The sequence below is a fragment of the Trachemys scripta genome, chromosome 3 (genome assembly GCF_013100865.1).
Source record: "Trachemys scripta elegans isolate TJP31775 chromosome 3, CAS_Tse_1.0, whole genome shotgun sequence".
NCBI classification, from domain to species: domain Eukaryota; kingdom Metazoa; phylum Chordata; order Testudines; family Emydidae; genus Trachemys; species Trachemys scripta.
This window is the reverse complement of record NC_048300.1, coordinates 159422-179015: the sequence shown is the minus strand read 5'-3', so window position 1 is coordinate 179015 and position 19594 is coordinate 159422. Positions and strand designations below refer to the sequence as shown.

Here is a 19594-nt window from a genome sequence, read left to right as displayed (position 1 = left end):
ATTTGGAACTGGTGAGAGCTGATGCCAGTCTTATCAATAGGGCAGTTTTAAACAGTGTTATGCATGTCAGAAACATGTATGATGGAATCAAGAAAGTATTGGGGCCAACTTCAAAGAAGACAGCCCCACTGAAATCAACAACAGTGGAAACAATCAGCGACCACACCAAGCAGATGAATCGCTGGGTAGAACACTACTTTGAGCTTTACTCTTGTGAAAATATTGTTAGGGACACAGCCATCAACACCATTGAAAGTCTGCCTATTATGAACCAACTCAATGATGAAGCAACTGTTGAAGAGCTTAGCCTTGTCATAGATGGCTCCCCAATGGAAAAGCCTCTGGAAAAGACTGCAGACCATCAGAGATTATAAAATGCAGAACACCTATTCTACAGCAAAATCTTCACAAATTGCTCAGCCTGTGCTGGAAAGAAGGCTAAATGCCTCAAGAAATGAGAGATGCCATCATCATCACTCTCTATAAAAACAAGTTTCAGAGTAGCAGCCATGTTAGTCTGTATCCGCAAAAAGAACAGGAGTACTTGTGGCACCTTAGAGACTACAAAATTTGAGCATAAGCTTTCGTGGGCTACAGCCCACTTCTTTGCATCTGAAGAAGTGGGCTGTAGCCCACGAAAGCTTATGCTCAAATAAATTTGTTAATCTCTAAGGTGCCACAAGTACTCCTGTTCTTTTTATAAAAACAAGGGTGACAGGAGTGACTAACAACTACCGTGATATTTCCCTTCTTAGCCTTACGGGAAAACCCTTTGCCTGAGTTGCTCTAAACAGTGTTCAGACTCTTGCAGACAGAATCTATCCTGAATCACAGTGTGGCTTCAGAGCTGAAAGGTCTATTATCAACACAATCTTCTCAAATATCAGAGGGGTAGCTGTGTTAGTCTGTATCCACAAAAACAATGAGGACTCCGGTGGCACCTTAAAGACTAACAGATTTATTTGGGCATAAGTTTTCTTGGGTAAAAAACCCACTTCTTCAGATGCATGGAGTGAAAATTACAGATACAGGAATAAATATATATTGGCAAATGAAGAGAAGGGAGTTACTTTACAAGTGGAGAACCAATGTTGAAGGCCAATACAGTCAGGGTGGATGTGGTCCACTCCCAGTAACTGACGAGGAAGTGTCAATACCAAGAGAAGGGAAATTGCTTTTGTAGTGAGCCAGCCACTCCAAGTCCCTATTCACGCCCAAATTGATGGTGTTAAGTTTGCAAATGAATTGTAGCTCTGCAGTTTCTCTTTGATGTTTCTGACTTAGAACAACGCTTCCTCAGCTCTCATCCCCTAGTGCCCCTCCTCTACTTATGCTATATTGATGACATCTTCATCATATGGACCCATGGGAAGGAGGCCCTTGAAGAATTCCACCTGGATTTCAACAATTTCCACCCCACCATCAACCTCAGCCTGGACCAGTCGACACAAGAGATCCACTTCCTGGACACTACAGTGCAAACAACTGATGGTCACATAAACACCACCCTATACCGGAAACCTACTGACCACTAGATTTACCCCATGCCTCCAGCTTCCATCCTGGACACATCACACGATCCATTGTTTACAGCCAAGCCCTAAGATACAACCGCATTTGCTCTAATCCCTGAGACAGACACAAACACCTACATGATCTCTATTAAGCATTCTTAAAACTACAATACCTACCTGGGGAAGTGAGGAATCAGATTGACAGAGCGAGACGGGAACCCACAAGTCACTAGAGGACAAGCCCAACAAGGAAAATAACAGAACACCACTGGCCATCACGTACAGCCCTCAGCTAAAACCTCTCCGGTGCATCATCAACGATCTACAATCTATCCTGGAAAATGATCCCCCACTCTCACAGGCCATGGGAGACAGGCCAATCCTCGCTTACAGACAGCTCCCCCTCCCCCCAACCTGAAGCAAATATTCACCAGCAACTACACACCACACAACAGAAACACTAACCCAGGAACCAATCCCTGTAACAAATCCTGTTGCCTTCACTGTCCCCATATCTACTCTAGCAACACCATCATAGGACCCAACCACTCATTTACCTGCACATCTACTAATGTAATATATGGCATCATGTGCCAGCAATGCCCCTCTGCCATGTACATTGGCCAAACCGGACAGTCTCTATGTAAAAGGATAAATGGACACAAATCGGACATCAGGAATGGTAACATACAAAAGCCAGTAGGAGAATACTTCAATCTCCCTGGACATTCTATAACAAATTTAAAAGTAGCCATTCTTCAACCAAAAAACTTCAAAAACAGACTTCAAAGAGAAACTGCAGAGCTACAATTCATTTGCAAACTTAACACCATTAATTTGGGCTTCAATAGGGACTGGGAGTGGCTGGCTCACTACAAAAGCAATTTCCCCTCTCTTGGTATTGACACCTCCTCATCAATTACTGGGAGTGGACCCATCCACCCTGACGGAATTGGCCTTCAACATTGGTTCTCCACTTGTAAGGTAACTCCCTTCTCTTCATGTGACAATCCTCTCACTGAGATAACTACAAGAGAAATGCAGAGAACAACAACAACAAAAAGCCCCTTTACATAGCCTTTGATGATCTCACAAAGGCTTTTGACCTTCTCAGTAAAAGTGGACTATTTGCACTTCTAGAAAAGACTGGATGTCCCCCCAAGCTTATAAGCATGATTCAATTCTTCCTTGAAAACATGGATGGCATAGTTCAATAGAACAGCTCAGTCTCTGAGGCCTTCCAGATTCGTAGCAGAATTAAGCAAGGCTGTGTACTTGCCACAACTCTGTTTGTGATCTTCTCCTTACTACTAAAATAGCTTTTGGTTCCTCAACTGAGGGAATCTACTTGCACACAAGATCTGATGGAAAGCTGTTCAATCTTGCAAGACTCAGAGGCCCTTATCCAACCTCCTATTTGCTCATGACGCAGCAGAGACAACCCACAGAGCTCATCTCCAAATCTTATGGACAGTTTTTTCAAAGCCTACCAAGACATTGGGCTTACCCATAAGCCTAAAAAAGAGGAGTATAATGTTCCAAGGAGTTGAGGAAGCAAGATCAACAACTATGAACTTGAAGTGATGCACATACCTGGGGTCCACTATCGCAGTCAACCTTTCACTTGAAACGGAATTCAACATCCGCATGCCACAACAACGTCTACACTGGCAAAACAACAAACTGACAAAACACACAAAGAGATCTGTGTGCATATGTTATCAGCACACTTTTGTATGGGAGTGAGACACGAACCTTATATTCTCATCAGGAAAAGAGGCTCAACAATTTTCACATGCATTGCCTTCGTCGAATTTTTGGAATCTCCTGGAGGGACAGAGTCACCAACACTGAGGTGCTCAAGCAAGCCAGTATTCCCAGCATGCAAACAGTCCTCAAACAGAGATGCCTCCAGTGGCTTGTGTGCCAAATGAATGATGGGCAAATGCCAAAGGACATCCTCTACAGCAAATTGGCATCTGGAAAAAGACCCAAAGGACACCCAAAATTGCATTTCAAGGATGTATGCAAGCAAGACCTCAAAGAAATGGACATTGATGTGGACAACTGGGAAGATCACACTCAAGATCACAGCCTTTGGAAACAAGAGCTTAAAAAAGGTCTCCAGAGTTACAAGAGGAAGTAGTCAAGCTTTGCTGAGGAGAAAAGAGCTTGCAGGAGGCAGAGCCCAAAGGGTTGAAACATCACCTTTAAATGTGATAGATGTGGCAGAGATGATCTCTCTTGAGTGGGTCTCTTCAGCCACAGCTACAGCTACCATAAAACCAACTGAGTAAATTATTTACCTCTCAGGGGTGATATCCATGGTCTCTCGAGACTGAAGGATGTCTTCTACTACTACTACGCAGCTACTACCAAGGAGAAGAAGAGTGACACTTGAGACTGCAACCATGGAGGCTGAAGACTTTGTCACAGATGTCTGGCGCGTCTGTGGGCTAATGGCCATAAAGGCTGATTCCACTGGAGGATCCTAAAGGTCCCCATTCTGCTATCATTTGGGTTAACAAGATCTACTTTATCCAGCAATATGTTTATGAATCTGAAAGAACTGAAGCTTGCAGCTTTCCTGGAATATAAATTATGTTTGAGTGTAGGAAATTTAAGAACTTTCTTGAAAATAAAGTGGCTGGAGCACTTTATTATATAATACTTATTGTAGCAATCAATAAGTAATTTATTAGCAACCATCCAGGCAGAAAAATATTCATTAGAACTTGGCCAGCCATTTTCTTTTCCTGATAAATAGATGCTCTTAGGAAACACTATGACCATGGTAATTCATTTTTCCCCTTTTGACTAGTTACCACACTAAGCAACAAAAGATTTGCTAGTTTACCTATTTGCCAATAAATCCAATGGAACTCCCATATTAAGATAGCTAAAATAATTGTTTTGTAATTATAGTTAATTTATTGTAATTCAGCAAGAATTCTATACAGAATTCTTTTCATATGTTATATGAACCTAACTGAAAAACACAAACCTGGTGTCATTTTTAAAGGGGACTTAATAAAATTGTCATTCCAAAAATAAGTAAAAGTAGCCAGAGCATGGTTCAACGGTACAACAGACAAAAATTAAACTGTATAAATAAAACCAGTGAGCTAGAGGATAATGACAATGAAAAGTAATTACATCTTATTTTAAGAAATGGGACGAATTAGTTGGTATCATTTATTTTCCCAAACAAAAAATTAGTATCAATAATTTAAAGGTAGAAAACATTACAAGGATGTTGTAATTATCCCAAAGCCAAGCATTATAAACCCAGAATCAAAGTTACCTTAATATGCTTGGATTATTTTAAGAAATACACAATTAAGGCACTCAAACAACCTTAACTCTGCCCTGTAGCAACATCATGTAATAATCATATGATTATGGTGACACCATTTTAGTTTTTGTGGTCACAGATAAGAATAAAGACATGAAAAAAATCTAAATTCCCCCTCCCCTCCCTTGTGGTAGGGCAGTGTTACAGTTCTTACTTTAATATATTCAGATTTCTTTTAAATTTAACCTTAACTTCCAATTTCCTGTGCTTATAATGCTTGGAATTGGGGATAATTACAATATCCCTTTGCTTTTGCTTTTTTATCCTTAAATTACTGATACATACATTCAAACTTAACTCCATATTTATTTAGGGTTTTTTATCTGGGAGTTTCCTTAATTTAAATTGCTAACACTTCACACACTAACACTGAACAAGAAATCCAAAGAGAATGCTACCAAACAACGCTTCTAATGATTTGATATCTAGTATCAACTTTTGTTATTATTTTAACTTTTAAGAGCAGAATCACCAGTACATCAAAGCAAAAGCAGCCACAGTTACATTATGTTTACAGCTGCCTAGCAATGCAAGAGCAGCACAAAGCAGATGACACATATTAGTGAATCTGTTCCTTAATTGCAATTGACTTCTTAATTTAGAGGGCTCCATTAGTGAAACTGGCACTATGTGAAGCATGGACAGAGACAGCCCAGGAACCACTGTCTCTGTGCTTTGAGGTTTCCTCCATGTTCCAGTCTCAGTAGCTCCAGCAGCACTGCCTAATGAGGCCATGAGGAGCCTTTTAAGCACTCATGTCCAAGCTAGTATATAGCCACAGAATCTTCAAAGAGCACAGGGCCCAGTAATCATCTACTGAACTCTTGAAACATGCCCTGTCTCCCTCATACCACGGAGTCATTACAACCAATAGAACAGCTGTATGCAAATTGCATAAAGGAAAAATGGTGATTGGCTGAGTTACCTCTGTCACAATGGCCCCACTTAAAAGTTACCAACACTGTTGCCCTGAGCCCATCACTAATCTATATTTACAGCAATTACGTATAATTGTTAATAACTTAGATTAATCACAACCCGTTTCTTCAAATAAAGTCTATGCTATATTTCAATTAAATTTAGCCATCTGGAAAGTTTAAAGGGGATACTCTATATCAGGGATCGGCAACCTTTGGCAAGCGGCCCGCCAGGGAAATCTGCTGGCGGGCCAGGATGGTTTGTTTACCTGCAGCATCTGCAGGTTCGGTCAATCGCAGCTCCCACTGGCCGCGGTTCGCCATCCCAGGCCAATGGTGGCTGCGGGAAGCGGCACAGGCCGAGGGATGTGCTGGCTGCCCTTCCCGCAGCCCCCATTGGCCAGGGACGGTGAACCGCGGCCAGTGGGAGCTGCAATCGGCCGAACCTGCAGACGCTGCAGGTAAACAAACCGTCCCGGCCTGCCAGCGGCTTTCCCTGGCAGGCCACAGGGCAAAGGCTGCCAATCCCCGCTCTATATCCTAGTAAAGAAAAGAGGATAGAAGTTGATAAAAAGTACAGGAAGGAACCAAAACAGTCACATTTAAAAAAAAAAAAAAAAAAAGTTAGATCACCTGAAGGCAAACAAATAAATATTGACACCTGGTTGTATACAAATGCAAGAAGTCTAAATATTAAGATGGGTGAATTTGAGAGCCTGGCATTAAATGAGGATATTGATAAAATAAACATCACAGAAACTTGGTGGAATGACGATAATCAATGGAACACAGTAATACCAGAGTACACACTATATAGGAATGACAGAGTAGGTTGCGCTGGTAGGGGAGTGACACTATACATGAAAGAAAACAGAAGTAAAATGTAGTAAAAATTTTACATGAATCAAAATTACATGCTTGATAAAAAGAGTATAGCAGTCAGATTACACTACCGACTCCCTGCCCAGGATGGGGACAGTGATTGTGAAATACTCAGGGAGATTAGAGAGGCTACAGAAACAGAAAACCCAACAATAATGAGGGATTTCACCTATCCCCATGTTGACTGGGAACGTCACCTCAGGACAGGAGGCAGACGTAAAATTGCTCAGCACCATTAATGACTGCTTGTTGGCGCAGCAAGTCCTGAAGGAGGCTTAAATCAGCCTCTGTACCAGATGACTCCAGAGGCGATCCTGACAATTACAAGCCAGTAAGCCTAACTTCCATACCAGGCAAATCGGTTGAAATTATAATAAAGAACAGAATTATCAGACACACAGATTAATACGATATGTTTGGGAAGAGTCAACATGGCTTTTGTAAAGGGAAATCACACCGCACCAATCTATTAGAATTATTTGTGGGAGTCAAACATGTGGACAAGGGTGATCCAGTGAATATAACGTACTTGAACTTCCAGAAAGCCTTTGACAAGGTCCCTCACCAAAGAATCCTATGCAAACTAAGCAGTCATAGGATAAGAGGGAAGGCCCTGTCCATGGATCAGTAACTGGTTAAAAGATAGGAAACAAAGGATAGCAATAAATGATCCATTTTCACAGTTGAGAGAGGTAAAGAACAGGGTCCTCCAAGGATCTGTACTGGAACCAGCGCTGTTCAACATATTCATAAATGATCTGGAAAAGGGCAAAAGTGCGGTGGCAAAGTTTGCAGACAATCCAAAACTACTCAAAATAGTTAAGTCCAAAGCTGACTGTGAAGCGTTACAAAGGAATCTCACAAAACTGCATGACTGGATAACAAAATGACAGATGAAATTCAGTTTTGATAAATGTAAAGTAATGCACATTGGAAAACACAAACCCATCTATACACAAAATGATAAGGTCTAAATTAGCTGTTACCACTCAAGAAAGATCTTGGAGTCATCATGTATAGTTCTCTGAAAACATCCGCTCAATAAGCAGCGACAGTCAAAAAAGCTAACAGAATTTTAGAAACTAGTAGGAAAGGGATAAATAACAAGACAGAATATATCATAATGCCACTATATAAATCCATGGTACGCCCACACCTTGAATACTGCATGCAGTTCTGTTCGCCCCAGCTCAAAAAGATCTACTAGAATTGGAAAAGGTACAGAAAAGAGAAACAAAAATGATAAGGGTATGGAATAGCTTCCATATGAGAAGAGATTAAAAAGATTGGGATTGTTCGTCTTGGAAAAGAGATGACTGAGGGAGGATCTGACAGGACTATAAAATCATTAATGGCATGGAGAAAGTGAATAAGGAAGTGTTATTGACCCTTTCACATAACGTACGATCCAGGGGTCACCCAATAAAATTAACAGGCAGCAGGCAACAGAGTCAGCCTGTGTAACTTGTTGCTGGGGATACTGTGAAGGACAGAAGTATAACTGGGTTCAAAAAAGAGTTAGATAACTTTACAGAGGATATTTCCATCAATGGCTATTAGCCAAGATGGTCAAGGACTCAATCCCATGCTCTGGGTGTCTCTAAACCTCTGACTGCCAGACACTGGGACGGGATGGATCACTCAATGAACTACCCTGTTCTGTTAATACCCTCTAAAGCAGGGGTAGACAACCTATGGCACGCGTGCCAAAGGCGGCACGCAAGCTGATTTTCAGTGGCACTCACACTGCCCGGGTCCTGGCCTTAAATGAGAGTGAATAAATGAAGACTCGGCACACCACTTCTGAAAGATTGCCGACCCCTGCTGTAAAGTATCTGGCACCAGCCAATGTGAGAAGATAGGATATTGAACTAGATGGACCACATGTCTGATCCAGTATGGCCATTCTTAACTTTATGTTCTTAAGAATCTGCATTATTCCATTAAGATCATTCAGGTCAAAAGAAGAGACTGATAAAAGCGAATTTTCTGAAAGAACTCAATTTAATTTTCACTTCAACAAATTATCAATTTTCTTACAAACTTTCAGAAAATTCATTCTGTACACAGTAAGTGCTGTAAACTTAATGAGGATACACTATTTTTCATACAAAGGAGGATTTATCCCTGCTTTAAGTGAAAAACTGAACTAACTATGGAGTCACAATCAGCATTTCCATAATTATGTTCTATATTTCTTAGGTATATCCAGTGCTACACTGTTGTAACAGATAAAAATAAAAGCAAATTATTGGAAATCATCTGATGGCAGAATACAGATATGCCAATGAAAAAAGGGGTGGTCTGTACATGGGGAGTGGGGGTGAAGTGTCAAGTGAACTGGCTCTTGTTCATTACTCTACCATCCCTTTATTTTTCCTCTGTGAACTGAGGCAACTCACAGTCTCGAAAAAATTGGGATATAACCGGACAGGTATAATGAGTATACTGATGTTTGTAAAGCATGTTCCCATCCTTGGAGAATGCCAGTTTCACTCCATGATCACTTTTTAGAAAAAGCAGTGTTGATTCTATGGGTCACCACTTTAATTCAGTAGCTTTATTTTCAGACATTCCGGATCAATTTCTACTTCTAACATAGCTTTTCATTAAGAATTACTTAGATCCATTTGCATCTAATATCAAAGTAGCTTTTTTCTGGTGTAGTTTGACTGTTACAGAATCAACAAAAAAGTCAAGTTACCGGTTTGATGCGAAGCTGGTCACCCACCACTTCCAATATGGCATGTTTTCGGGATACTCTCTTATCCGTAATCTGAAAAAAAGACAAGCAGTTGAGATAAGAGCAAATTATGGCACTCATATCTCGAATCATTATAGCAAACAAGCAAACAAAAATCAAATCAAGATAAACCAATAAGCAGATTACAAGGTCTCATTGAGTACAGTTCATGCAGGCTGTAGGTTTCTGATGCCCTGTAAGTAGTTCCACATAACACAATTAGTTTAAAAAAATAAAGAAAAATTCTGTATTAGAACTAGATTAAAACATTAAGATCAAGATTTTCAGAATTGGGTGCCTGAAGTTATACTATTTTAAATACAGAAATTAACTTTCTAGCCTCAGTGTGGAGAAAAGCTTGAGAATATGAGCCCTGCCGGCTCAAATATCCAAAGGCAAGCAAAAAAACCCCAGAATTTACCATTTGTCAAAATCTCATGATTTTTCAAGGTCTGACAGTGCTACTTAGAAGAGACAGTAATGTGTCTTGAAATGTTATAGAGTGCTGTGCTTGTCTCAAAGCTATTAGCATACAGAGAGCAGGAATTCATGTTTTCTATAAAGAAAGTTTCAGGGTAACTCCAGTAAATTCCACCACCACAGCAGACAAACAGTTAATCCTAGAAACACTGACACAAAAACTGAAGTAGAGATAGTACCCGGGGCTTACAAAACTCAGGAAAAAAGTTATTATTTCCTAAGAACTAGCATTACAAGAACATATTGTGAGGAACACGCTGTTTTAAAAAATTGAGATAATTTTTAATCCAGCGTAACAGATGCTAATTCTCCTGTTTTTTCATTTGGAGAAGTTTGGAGCTCTAATGAGATTTTGCCAGAGTCATTTGTTTTAATATTATTTATTACAGTGAGAGAGCTCTCTCTTCTGTATATGCAGCAAAACTAATACTGATGGGTTAACTAGAAACCTGCTGCTATTTGCAAGGAAAGTTTTTCCTGTTCACACATTTCCTTTAAGTGTGACATTCAAGACAGCAAAAAGATCCAATTACGTCTTTGTAGGAAACTATAATTCATTTCTCTCAATGTTTATTAGGTTTAAAGATGTGTATTCAAACTGGCAGAAAACTGCTACCAGAATTACAAGTGTATGTTGTGACCTCTAGTGAGGAACTATGTTACTTCACTTAACCAAATAAGTTCATAAGAGAAAACACAGTCGCTCTATATGAGATTATTAGACAAGAAAATACATCTGAAAGATTACTGAAGGTAAAACGTGTTAAATTTGACCAGTAAAAATTCAATTGAAAAAATTCGATTTTTTCTCTCATTGTAGGCACTTACTACAAACAAACATTGCATGCAAAATATTAAACAAGTGCTGCAAGGGCAAAGCTAGGGAAAGAAACAAAGCTTGGACAGATAATGTATTATCTTAAGAAGGAAGAAGAAACTGTTTAGAGCCCACTGAATCTGGACATAAAGGGAGTGTCACAGATGGGAGAAGGGGAATAGGTACTAGTCCAGGAGAAATTCACACCCTTAATGGCAAAAGCAGCATAAATTAAGAGGTGGCATGTTGTGTGAAATGTTCCAAGCCAGAGAGGGAAAACAGTAAGCATGTGTATGGTGTATATATAGCAGTGTTGTAAGAAACAAAGTGCTGTATGATTACTGAGAACACCCTATTAAGTCCAAGCCACTAGAAACCCCATGACAATAAGAATGAGTACTGTTGTTGGCCAGGAACAACAAAATTTACTATCCTTATTAGGAATCAAAGTCCAATTATAGAACAAGATAATTAACTGGTAAAATAATCCATCAAGCTGCTATTGTGGCAAGAACAAGCCCATGATACCACAATGCCTTAATGGCAAAATAAATCTAATGCCCAAATAAATCTGTTAGTCTTTAAGGTGCCACCAGACTTGTTGTTTTTGTAGATACAGACTAACACGGCTACCCCCTGATACTTGACATGATACCACAGGATTCTAATTAATGGCTAATGGCCATAAACCCTTGTACACACAATAACCTCAAGGTCAGTGCTTGGAAGGTGTGCAGTAGCACATAAGCGTCCATGATTCTGCCAGACTGCCAAGCATTCTACATGCCAATCTGAGGTAAGCGAATAAGAACCAACACACTCCATGAACAAAGATGGTAGCAGACTACATCACCATCATAACAGAGTGTGTGTGTGGGGGGGGGGGAGGTCCCGGCGTACATCTGCTATATGTCAGCGAGGAAGCCAAGCACATGTGATCATGGGACTTGCATTGATATTTGGGATAGTCATTGTGGGGCACTTCCCCTTTCCACTTCTGTCTATTAGTAGTGGCTATTATCTGAGCTGGGGTCTGCAGCTTCCATGGTTTTCGCCAACACTGATACAACGTTCATAGATAGAGATAAAGGAACTACACTGAGTTAGAAGATACTGTTCTCATATCTCTGCTGCTCTTAGTTTTGCCAGGTGACAGAGAGAAATCAAAAGGACTCAGAGTGATTTCACTCCTGCTATTAAGAACGTGTGGTCAATTAAACGGATAACAGTGACAAGGTGGATGAGGGAATATCTTTTATTGGACAAACTTCTGTTGGTAAGAGAAACAAGCTTTCAAGCTACACAGAGCTCTTCATCTGCAAACAACTGATAGATCAGTTACATTCTGCTGTTTTAGAAAGCTATGAACACCAGCAGATGGAAGCATTAGAATAAAACAAAACACAGAAGCTTGGGGAGAGTAACAGAAATCCACCTCAATCTATAGATCCTTCCCAGCACCACTTTGATTGCTGCCAGGAGACTGAAGGTGAGGTAAAGCAACAAAGGCACCCAAGCCAGCATGGCTCTGCAGCAATCAGGAGGTTCTGAGAGAGCAAGCTGAGAGACAGTTCTTTCTTTTTATCAGCCAGAGGCTGCTGGTATGGCTTTCGATTTTCAAACACCCACTAGGCAGAAACCAATACGAAAACTGGAGCATGATCTGAGCCAAGTCCACTGATAAGAATCCTAGCACCAGTCCCTCTACCAACAGTTGGGTGTGAGGGCTGGAATTCTCAGTGTATTGCCTTTGGATCTCTCAAACTTCCCCGCCACTGCTCATCTTTCCTACTGGTCTCTTGCTAGTAGGTGTCTTACATTTTTTCAGCCCTACTCCTGTTCTTCAAATGAGGTTTTGACATCGTGGACATGATTTCATCTCTTTCCACAGAAGGACAATGTAGTTAATATGGGAAGAAGTGTTCCCACTGCCAATGGCCTGCTCATATCCACTGACATTTCCAGTGCCAGAGAAAGTGATCCAAACAAATCTTTCACACATCCCCACATTAAACAGGGGAAGCGTTGCCTGCAAAGATCTTATCAGCAGCCTCCCCCAAGTAAAGCCTTCCCCAACTGACATCCTCAGCGCTTCAGAAATCCGAAGATCGTAGAGCAGTCAAGTCTAACATATTACAACAGCAGGTCTGGGAGCCTCATGAAGCGGTCCTCCTCCATTCTTTAGCTACCAGCTTAGCCTTTGAAAATCAATTAAGCATGCAGAAAAGCAACTAAAGCAGTTCTCATTAAAGCAAATGCTGACAAAGTAAAATACACCTCTACCTCGATATAACGCTGTCCTCGGGAGCCAAAAAATCTTACTGCGTTATAGGTGAAACCGCGTTATATTGAACTTGCTTGGATCCACTGGACTGCGCAGCCCCGCCCCCCCAGAGCACTGCTTTACCGCGTTATATCGGGTCGCATTATATCAAGGTAGCGGTGTATATTAGAAGTCAGCTAGCAGGTATTCTATGTATTAGTAAGGAATACATTCAAGCCATAAAACATTACAAAATGAAAAAATGCCTCAGTTAAACTAAAGTCAAATATAATTCAACAGCACAGATCAGAAACAGCCTAGTGGTCCAATTCTGAAATACAGCCCATGAAGAAGCAACATTTCCCTGTGCACAACTCTTTGAACCAACCACAAACTCATCTTAAAACTACATTATATATGTTCTTAAAATACAAAAGTGAACCCAGGTATACATGAGAAACAACAAATGGCCATCTAATAGCAGAAAGTAACGTAAATGACAATAATCCAGGGTAGATAAAAATTAATGATTTAAAAAAAAAAACAATAAAAAATAGAATTTTATTTAAATCAGATTTTTTTGATAAAATGCTTTTTGAGGAAAAAACCTATCTAAAGATAGTTTTAATTAAGATACATTATAGTTCAAAAATATCTCATCATGGAATAGGGATTATAAATTCTAATTCTAGAGTATGAGACAATATATTCATGTAATGTTTAAGAAAAGTTTTGTAAATGAGTTCCAATAATTCATGGATTAGGGATCCAATCTTATGCGGTTCCAGGGGCTTCTGTATAGATTATTCAGGTTAATCTTTCTATCTACCTAATGGGACTCAGTGCTCAGTCTAGAAGATACCATCAGAGATGCTTAGTTTTGCAGTTCTCAAACTGTGGATTTGTATCTTCAGAGATAATATGCTTATTAACAGCAAAAAATGTTTTAAAGATAAATAAATAAATAATTCACTTCTACCCCGATATAACGCGACCCGATATAACACGAATTCGGATATAATGCGGTAAAGCAGTGCTCCAGGGGGGCGGGGCTGTGCACTCCAGCAGATCAAAGCAAGTTCGATATAACGCGATTTCACCTATAACACGGTAAAATTTTTTGGCTCCTGAGGACAGCGTTATATCGGAGTAGAGGTGTATATAGAAGTCAGAAATAACAGACCTCAACCCTATTGTCCCTCTGCAAATGTGTGTATACAGAGTCAATCCCTTACCTCTCTCTAAAAGTGCAAAGTTTCAAAAAGTTCAATCAATAGAAGATTGTTGGGGGCGGAATAGATCTGGACAAGGAGAAGAAGTCTGGAGATAAATGTGAGAAGGGAGGGACAGGCAGTAGAAACAAAAGTGAAACTGTTTGAGCAGCATATTCCAGAAGTCTTGAAGTCTTTCTGAGTGTAGCCTTCACTGATTTGAGACCTACCATACCATTCTCTCACTAGAAAGGAAAACCTATAATGTCAGCAAGCTGTAAAAGAGACCCGGTTTGGGAATAAGAACCATTCAAGAAATATGTTTGCTAATATGTTTTAAAGAAAGTTACACCAGTGAACTGGTGGAAGTCACTTAAGCTCTTGGATTCAGAGATTGTTGAAGTGATAATCTCACTTTTAACAGCAGTAGCTTCTTCTGCCGGTGTAGAAAGAATATTTTCTTCCTTTGGACTAATTCATTCCAAACTGAGAAATCGTTTGGGACCTGAAAAAGCAGGAAAGCTTGTTTTTCATTTCCAGATTATGAACAAACAGGAAAATGAAGGTGAAGATGACTGAGTTAGCTGCAGAAGCTAATATTTTAAGTTTCTCATGTTGACCTGGCTGACAGAGTCAATTTAATTGTTGTTTTTTTGTTTTTAAATATTTAACTATTTTAGTTAAAAACAATTTTAACAAAAACAAACCTGATTTTAAAAAACCTGAATGTTTAACTAAATTCAAAAAATCATATGCTTGTTTTGTTAAAATATTATATGTTTGCTGTTGAAGAAAAAAATCCAGAATACATAATATTGTTGTTTTAGTTAAATAAAACAATTTCAATGTCTGTCTGGTGATGTTCTCCTCCTAATACAGCATGGCAAGAAAATCCTCCAAATATTAATGATTAACCCGTTGAATTGGAGATAGTTTACCTCCCAATGACTTCATAAGTTTACCTCCCAATGAATTCATAAATATCTGCTTCAGTTACCTTTGGTAAATGAAATAACCAATCATTCATTTTCCGATATAGCTGTAAAACTCATCTGAAAAGTTTTCCAAATAAATCACTTACAAAATGTATAGTGTATAGCCTTCCAAAAATGAAACCTACATCTATCTCTGAGTTGTGAAGAATATGTATTAAGGTTATAACAATCAACAAGAATGCCCTTTTATGTAGAAATCCATGATTAAATCAAGTTTTCCTGACTAGTGATTTAAATCATGATTTAAATCAATTTGATTTAAATCAAATCCACCCTGGAATAATCTGACTAGCTGAAAAGGCTTCCAGTCTATGCATATGAAGACTATGTAGCTTTTAAACAGTCAGATTGCTTTTGCCCCTCACACACACACACTTTCATAACTATTTGACCCCTGTCCTGATCTGTCTACCTGTTCCACTCACAGCGTTTCATTTACTATGCATTAATATTGTTACAAGTGCTTGATTTTCTCCAGGAAAACTTTGAAGCTTGGGCAGCAGAATTGGACAATCTGAATACGTACTTCAGGAAGTTCCCATTTATTTATTATATAGCTATATTACTAGAGAGAAGCCTAGAACAGGACAGCTGCTTGTTTTTAATGTAATGCTAATTATGCTAACTGTGAATGAGCCATCATGCCAATTGGAAAAATGTACCTGCCCTCTTCAGAGGAAGACCAGTCAAAGGGACAAACACAAAATAATGGTTTAGTGCAAAAACCCTAGGCAATAAAGGATACCTAAATGTGAAAAGGGCCCAATTTGAATGGAACCAGAAGAATTTATTTTAAAAAGACTGGCTCCCTCCCCTCACTACACCTTTCCTATCACTACAAACTACAGCAGATGGATTCTTTAACAGCATAAATGGGATATATTAATCTGGGTATTTAATATGGTGCTTAGCCCTCTGGGCTGGGATTATGCAGACATGTGTCTACCTCAGAGCGGAAAAAAAGATGGAATGTTAAGTAATTTAGTGTATTAGAATGTGTAGAACACTGAAAGTTGTATTTATTTTCCACTACTTATACAAGTATCAGGGGGTAGCTGTGTTAGTCTGTATCCACAAAAACAACAAGGAGTCAAATGGCACCTTAAAGACTAACAGATTTATTTGGGCATAAGCTTTCGTGGGTAAAAAAACCCACCTCTTCAGATGCATGGAGTGAAAATTACCAACTTATTACAACTAATTACTACATATACAGTTTCATTTTTGCATTCCACATCTAGCATAATGAATCCACACTGATCAGTTTCACAAGCTTTTCTAGTCAATCTCACTTTTCTCATGCACACTATTCTGACTCTGAGCACTAGCATTACAGAAGAGTAAATTAAACACAGAAAACAGCTGATCAAATTCTGCCCCTAGTTAAATCCACTGGTTTGTACAGGGTGTAACTAAGGGCAAAAATGTATCATTTTTAAATTAGTTTAAAAATACTAACACCATTTGTATTAGATTATCTTGAACTCTCTCCCCCAAATCTAAAACTACTTAACAGACTCGTATATAAGCTTTTGGTGAATGCAGCCACATTTGCCAACTAGAGAAAGATACCATAGCAATTAGGTACTAAGCGTTGATATGGCTGAGTGAAGTGAGTGCAAGCCCTGGTCTACACTGAACATTTAGACTGACATAACTACATCGCTCAGGGGTGTAAGAAATTCACACCCTTGAGTGCCATAGTTAAGCCAACCTTAAGAATTCCAAGTTAAGAATTCTTCTGCTGGCCCAGCTACTGCCGCTCAGGGATGTGGAATATCTACACCAATGGAAAAATCCCTTTCCTAGATATAGGAAGGGTCTATGCTATGGTGCTAAAGCTGTACAGCAGTCACTGTAGCACCGATAGTGTAGACATACCTCGAAACTATCTGCAAAAAAAGTTTTGTTGGAAGAGACACTGCCAACTTAAGTCACATCTTTCTGAAATGTTATTACCAACCTATTGTTACAAGTATACCTGAAGTTACTATTGAGAAAATTGTTTCACTTTAAATTTGTACACAGTCCTTCAGGAGAAGAGGTGATTTTTCTGGAGGATGCCATCTTGTGCTCTAAAGCAGTGTTTCCTCAACGGTGGGTTGCAGGCCCAGCGCAGAGAGGAAGCCACAGGAAGGAGCGGCAGGCTTGAAAAGTGAGCCTGTCCTGCTCTCACTAGCAGTAGCAGCTCCTGGCCCACAGGGGTGAGCCTGCCTCCCCACTCCAGGCATTGTGACCTGGCACACAGGTCACATCCCCACTCAGGTTTCACCCAGCCATCAGGACAAACCTGAGTGGTGCTGAGACCCAGTGCGCCAGGTCACAACACCCAGAGCAGCGAGCCAGGCCCTGCCCTGTAGGACTGGAACCACTGCTGCTAGGTGAGTGTGAGGCAGGTTTGCTCTCCAACTTCCTCCCAGGGCAGGGCCTCCCCTCTGCATTGAGCTGGGATTAAGGTTGAAGTGTCAGGGCAGAAGGTACTGCTGCAGGTGGTCAATGCCCCCTCAGTGGAGCAAAGAGGCAGTGGAGAACACCACCAGCATATGAAGTGGGCCCCACAAACATGCACATTTGGACCTTGGGTGGATCGCGCACACATACAAAGAAGGAGAGAAAATGCAATTGGTGAGTCACCTTCATAAAAAATTTGGGAACCGCTGCTCTAAATCTTAAGATTTCACTCAAAAAATAAATAAATAAAATAAAAAAGGAGGGGACTTTTGCCCATATGGTTGCAAAGATTACACTTCTCACATTATTAAATGTAATGGATGCAGTGAAATTAGCACAAGGAAGTCTGAAAAAAGAGCTCTGAGAAAAATGTGCATTGTCCCTATACATTTCAATGGGTTGGGAACTCTGAAGGCTACTGTTAAAGATATGTTAACATTATTAGTTATTTCACAGTTGATGAAAGCACACAAGAGCACAAGACAATATTGTGTTATTATTCAAGTTTCCTGTAAGTGAAGTCTTGCTTTGATGTCTCAGAGCAGAACTTAGTTTGTGTTGGCAGAAAATTTGGAAGACTGATGCTATTCCCTCTCCCCTGTTCAACCCCTAATTTCCTGTGATTTGGGAGAGAATCGGGAAAGCAATGTTTATGCAAACAGGAAAATAAGTCAGTGTCGCCAACCCATACAATTTGTTAGTCTCATAATGTTTAGAATTTCTCTTAAAGCCCCAGCTCCTAGAGTCACGTTAAAGGAGAATCTCTGTTTTTGTTAACACAAGTTTCCTATCACTCCAGATTATGGAGAAACACTTGAAAGGAGCTGAAGGGCTCTGATTCCACCTTCCTCTGTATGGGGGGCCAGCCTCTATTCCACCCTGGCCCCCATGGCCTGATGGGGATATTGATTAGTGACTCATCTGTGGAGCTGTGAGCAGGGGCATGTACCTGGCACAGTTCACCCCCATCCCTGACACCCGCCCCTTTTGTGGTATGAGGGAGAACCTGGTGCATGCTTATCTCGAATGTGTCAGGTTGCAGCCCCTCCAGAACCTCCTGCTGAAATTCTAGCTGCACTTTTCCTCACACCTGTTTATATTTACACACCCTGTCCATGGCCCCACCAAGTCACAAGACTACCTCATCAACCTCCTCCTCGCCCTGGCCAAAGTAGCCTCTACAACACCAGGAGGAGGATGTTAGATGAGGGAGTGCTCCAAGACTGGGGGGCCTATTTCTGCTCCTCCCTGGTCTCACGCATCCAGACAGAGTTCCTTTGGGCAGCACCCGCTGGCACCCTAAACAGGTCTGAGGCACAGTGGGCACTGTCCAGGGTTCTCTGCTTGGTGTCCCCCGCTAGGGCCCTAGTTCTGAACCTGTGATCGTCACTCCTGACCCGGTCATTCCTTAGTTGCCCCCATCTTCATTTGGTTCCCGGGGCCAGAGGTCCCCCCGCAAGGCTGTGGATGAAGTCAGAGCCTTAGCTCTGCCGGAGGCCCATGGTCCCTTCCAGCCCCAAGTGGAACTTGCGGGGTGTGCAGCGCCCGGCCCGGCCTGAGGCTATGGGCAGGCCCGCGCCAGGCCTCCCCCGAGGCGGCTCCTGGGCTCGCTGGCACTGGGCTGGGGGCTGCAGCGGCCGCGCTGGGCAGCGGGGTCAGGGAGCCCCCCACCCCCCTGCCGAGGAGCCAGACTTACTCCCAGCAGGGGGCCTCTTCCCAGCACTGTCTGGCCGGGCTGCAGCGCCACCGGGCAGCCCCCGTCCGCGGGCGCTAGCTCGAACCCCGGCATGGGCGTCGCTGGGGGGCTCTCCGCCTACGGACAGGGAGCAGGCCCCGCTGTCCCCTCCGGAAACTCGCGCCACGCAGGGAGGTTCCTCGCCCTTCCGTTTCCCCCCGTGCTAGGAGGCGGGGCAGGTGACCGCTGTTTGTGTTTAAATCCCCGCACCACCGCCCACCGCTTGGCCGG

At 41.2% G+C, this 19594-nt stretch overlaps 1 protein-coding gene and 1 long non-coding RNA gene across 2 annotated transcripts in view; both read right to left on the bottom strand.

Moving 5' to 3' along the window:
• APLF (aprataxin and PNKP like factor) overlaps positions 1 to 19541 on the bottom strand; it is a 92942-nt gene extending 73401 nt beyond the window's left edge. The window contains exons 1-2 of the mRNA XM_034763889.1: positions 19325 to 19541; positions 9373 to 9444 (exon numbers count right to left, since the gene is read on the bottom strand). Coding sequence (XP_034619780.1) covers positions 9373 to 9444; positions 19325 to 19417 — 165 coding nt within the window. The 5' untranslated portion in view covers positions 19418 to 19541. The remainder of the gene's footprint in view (positions 1 to 9372; positions 9445 to 19324) is intronic.
• Positions 1 to 19594, bottom strand: part of LOC117874086 — a 427235-nt gene that overhangs the window by 389420 nt on the left and 18221 nt on the right. The window lies entirely within an intron of this gene.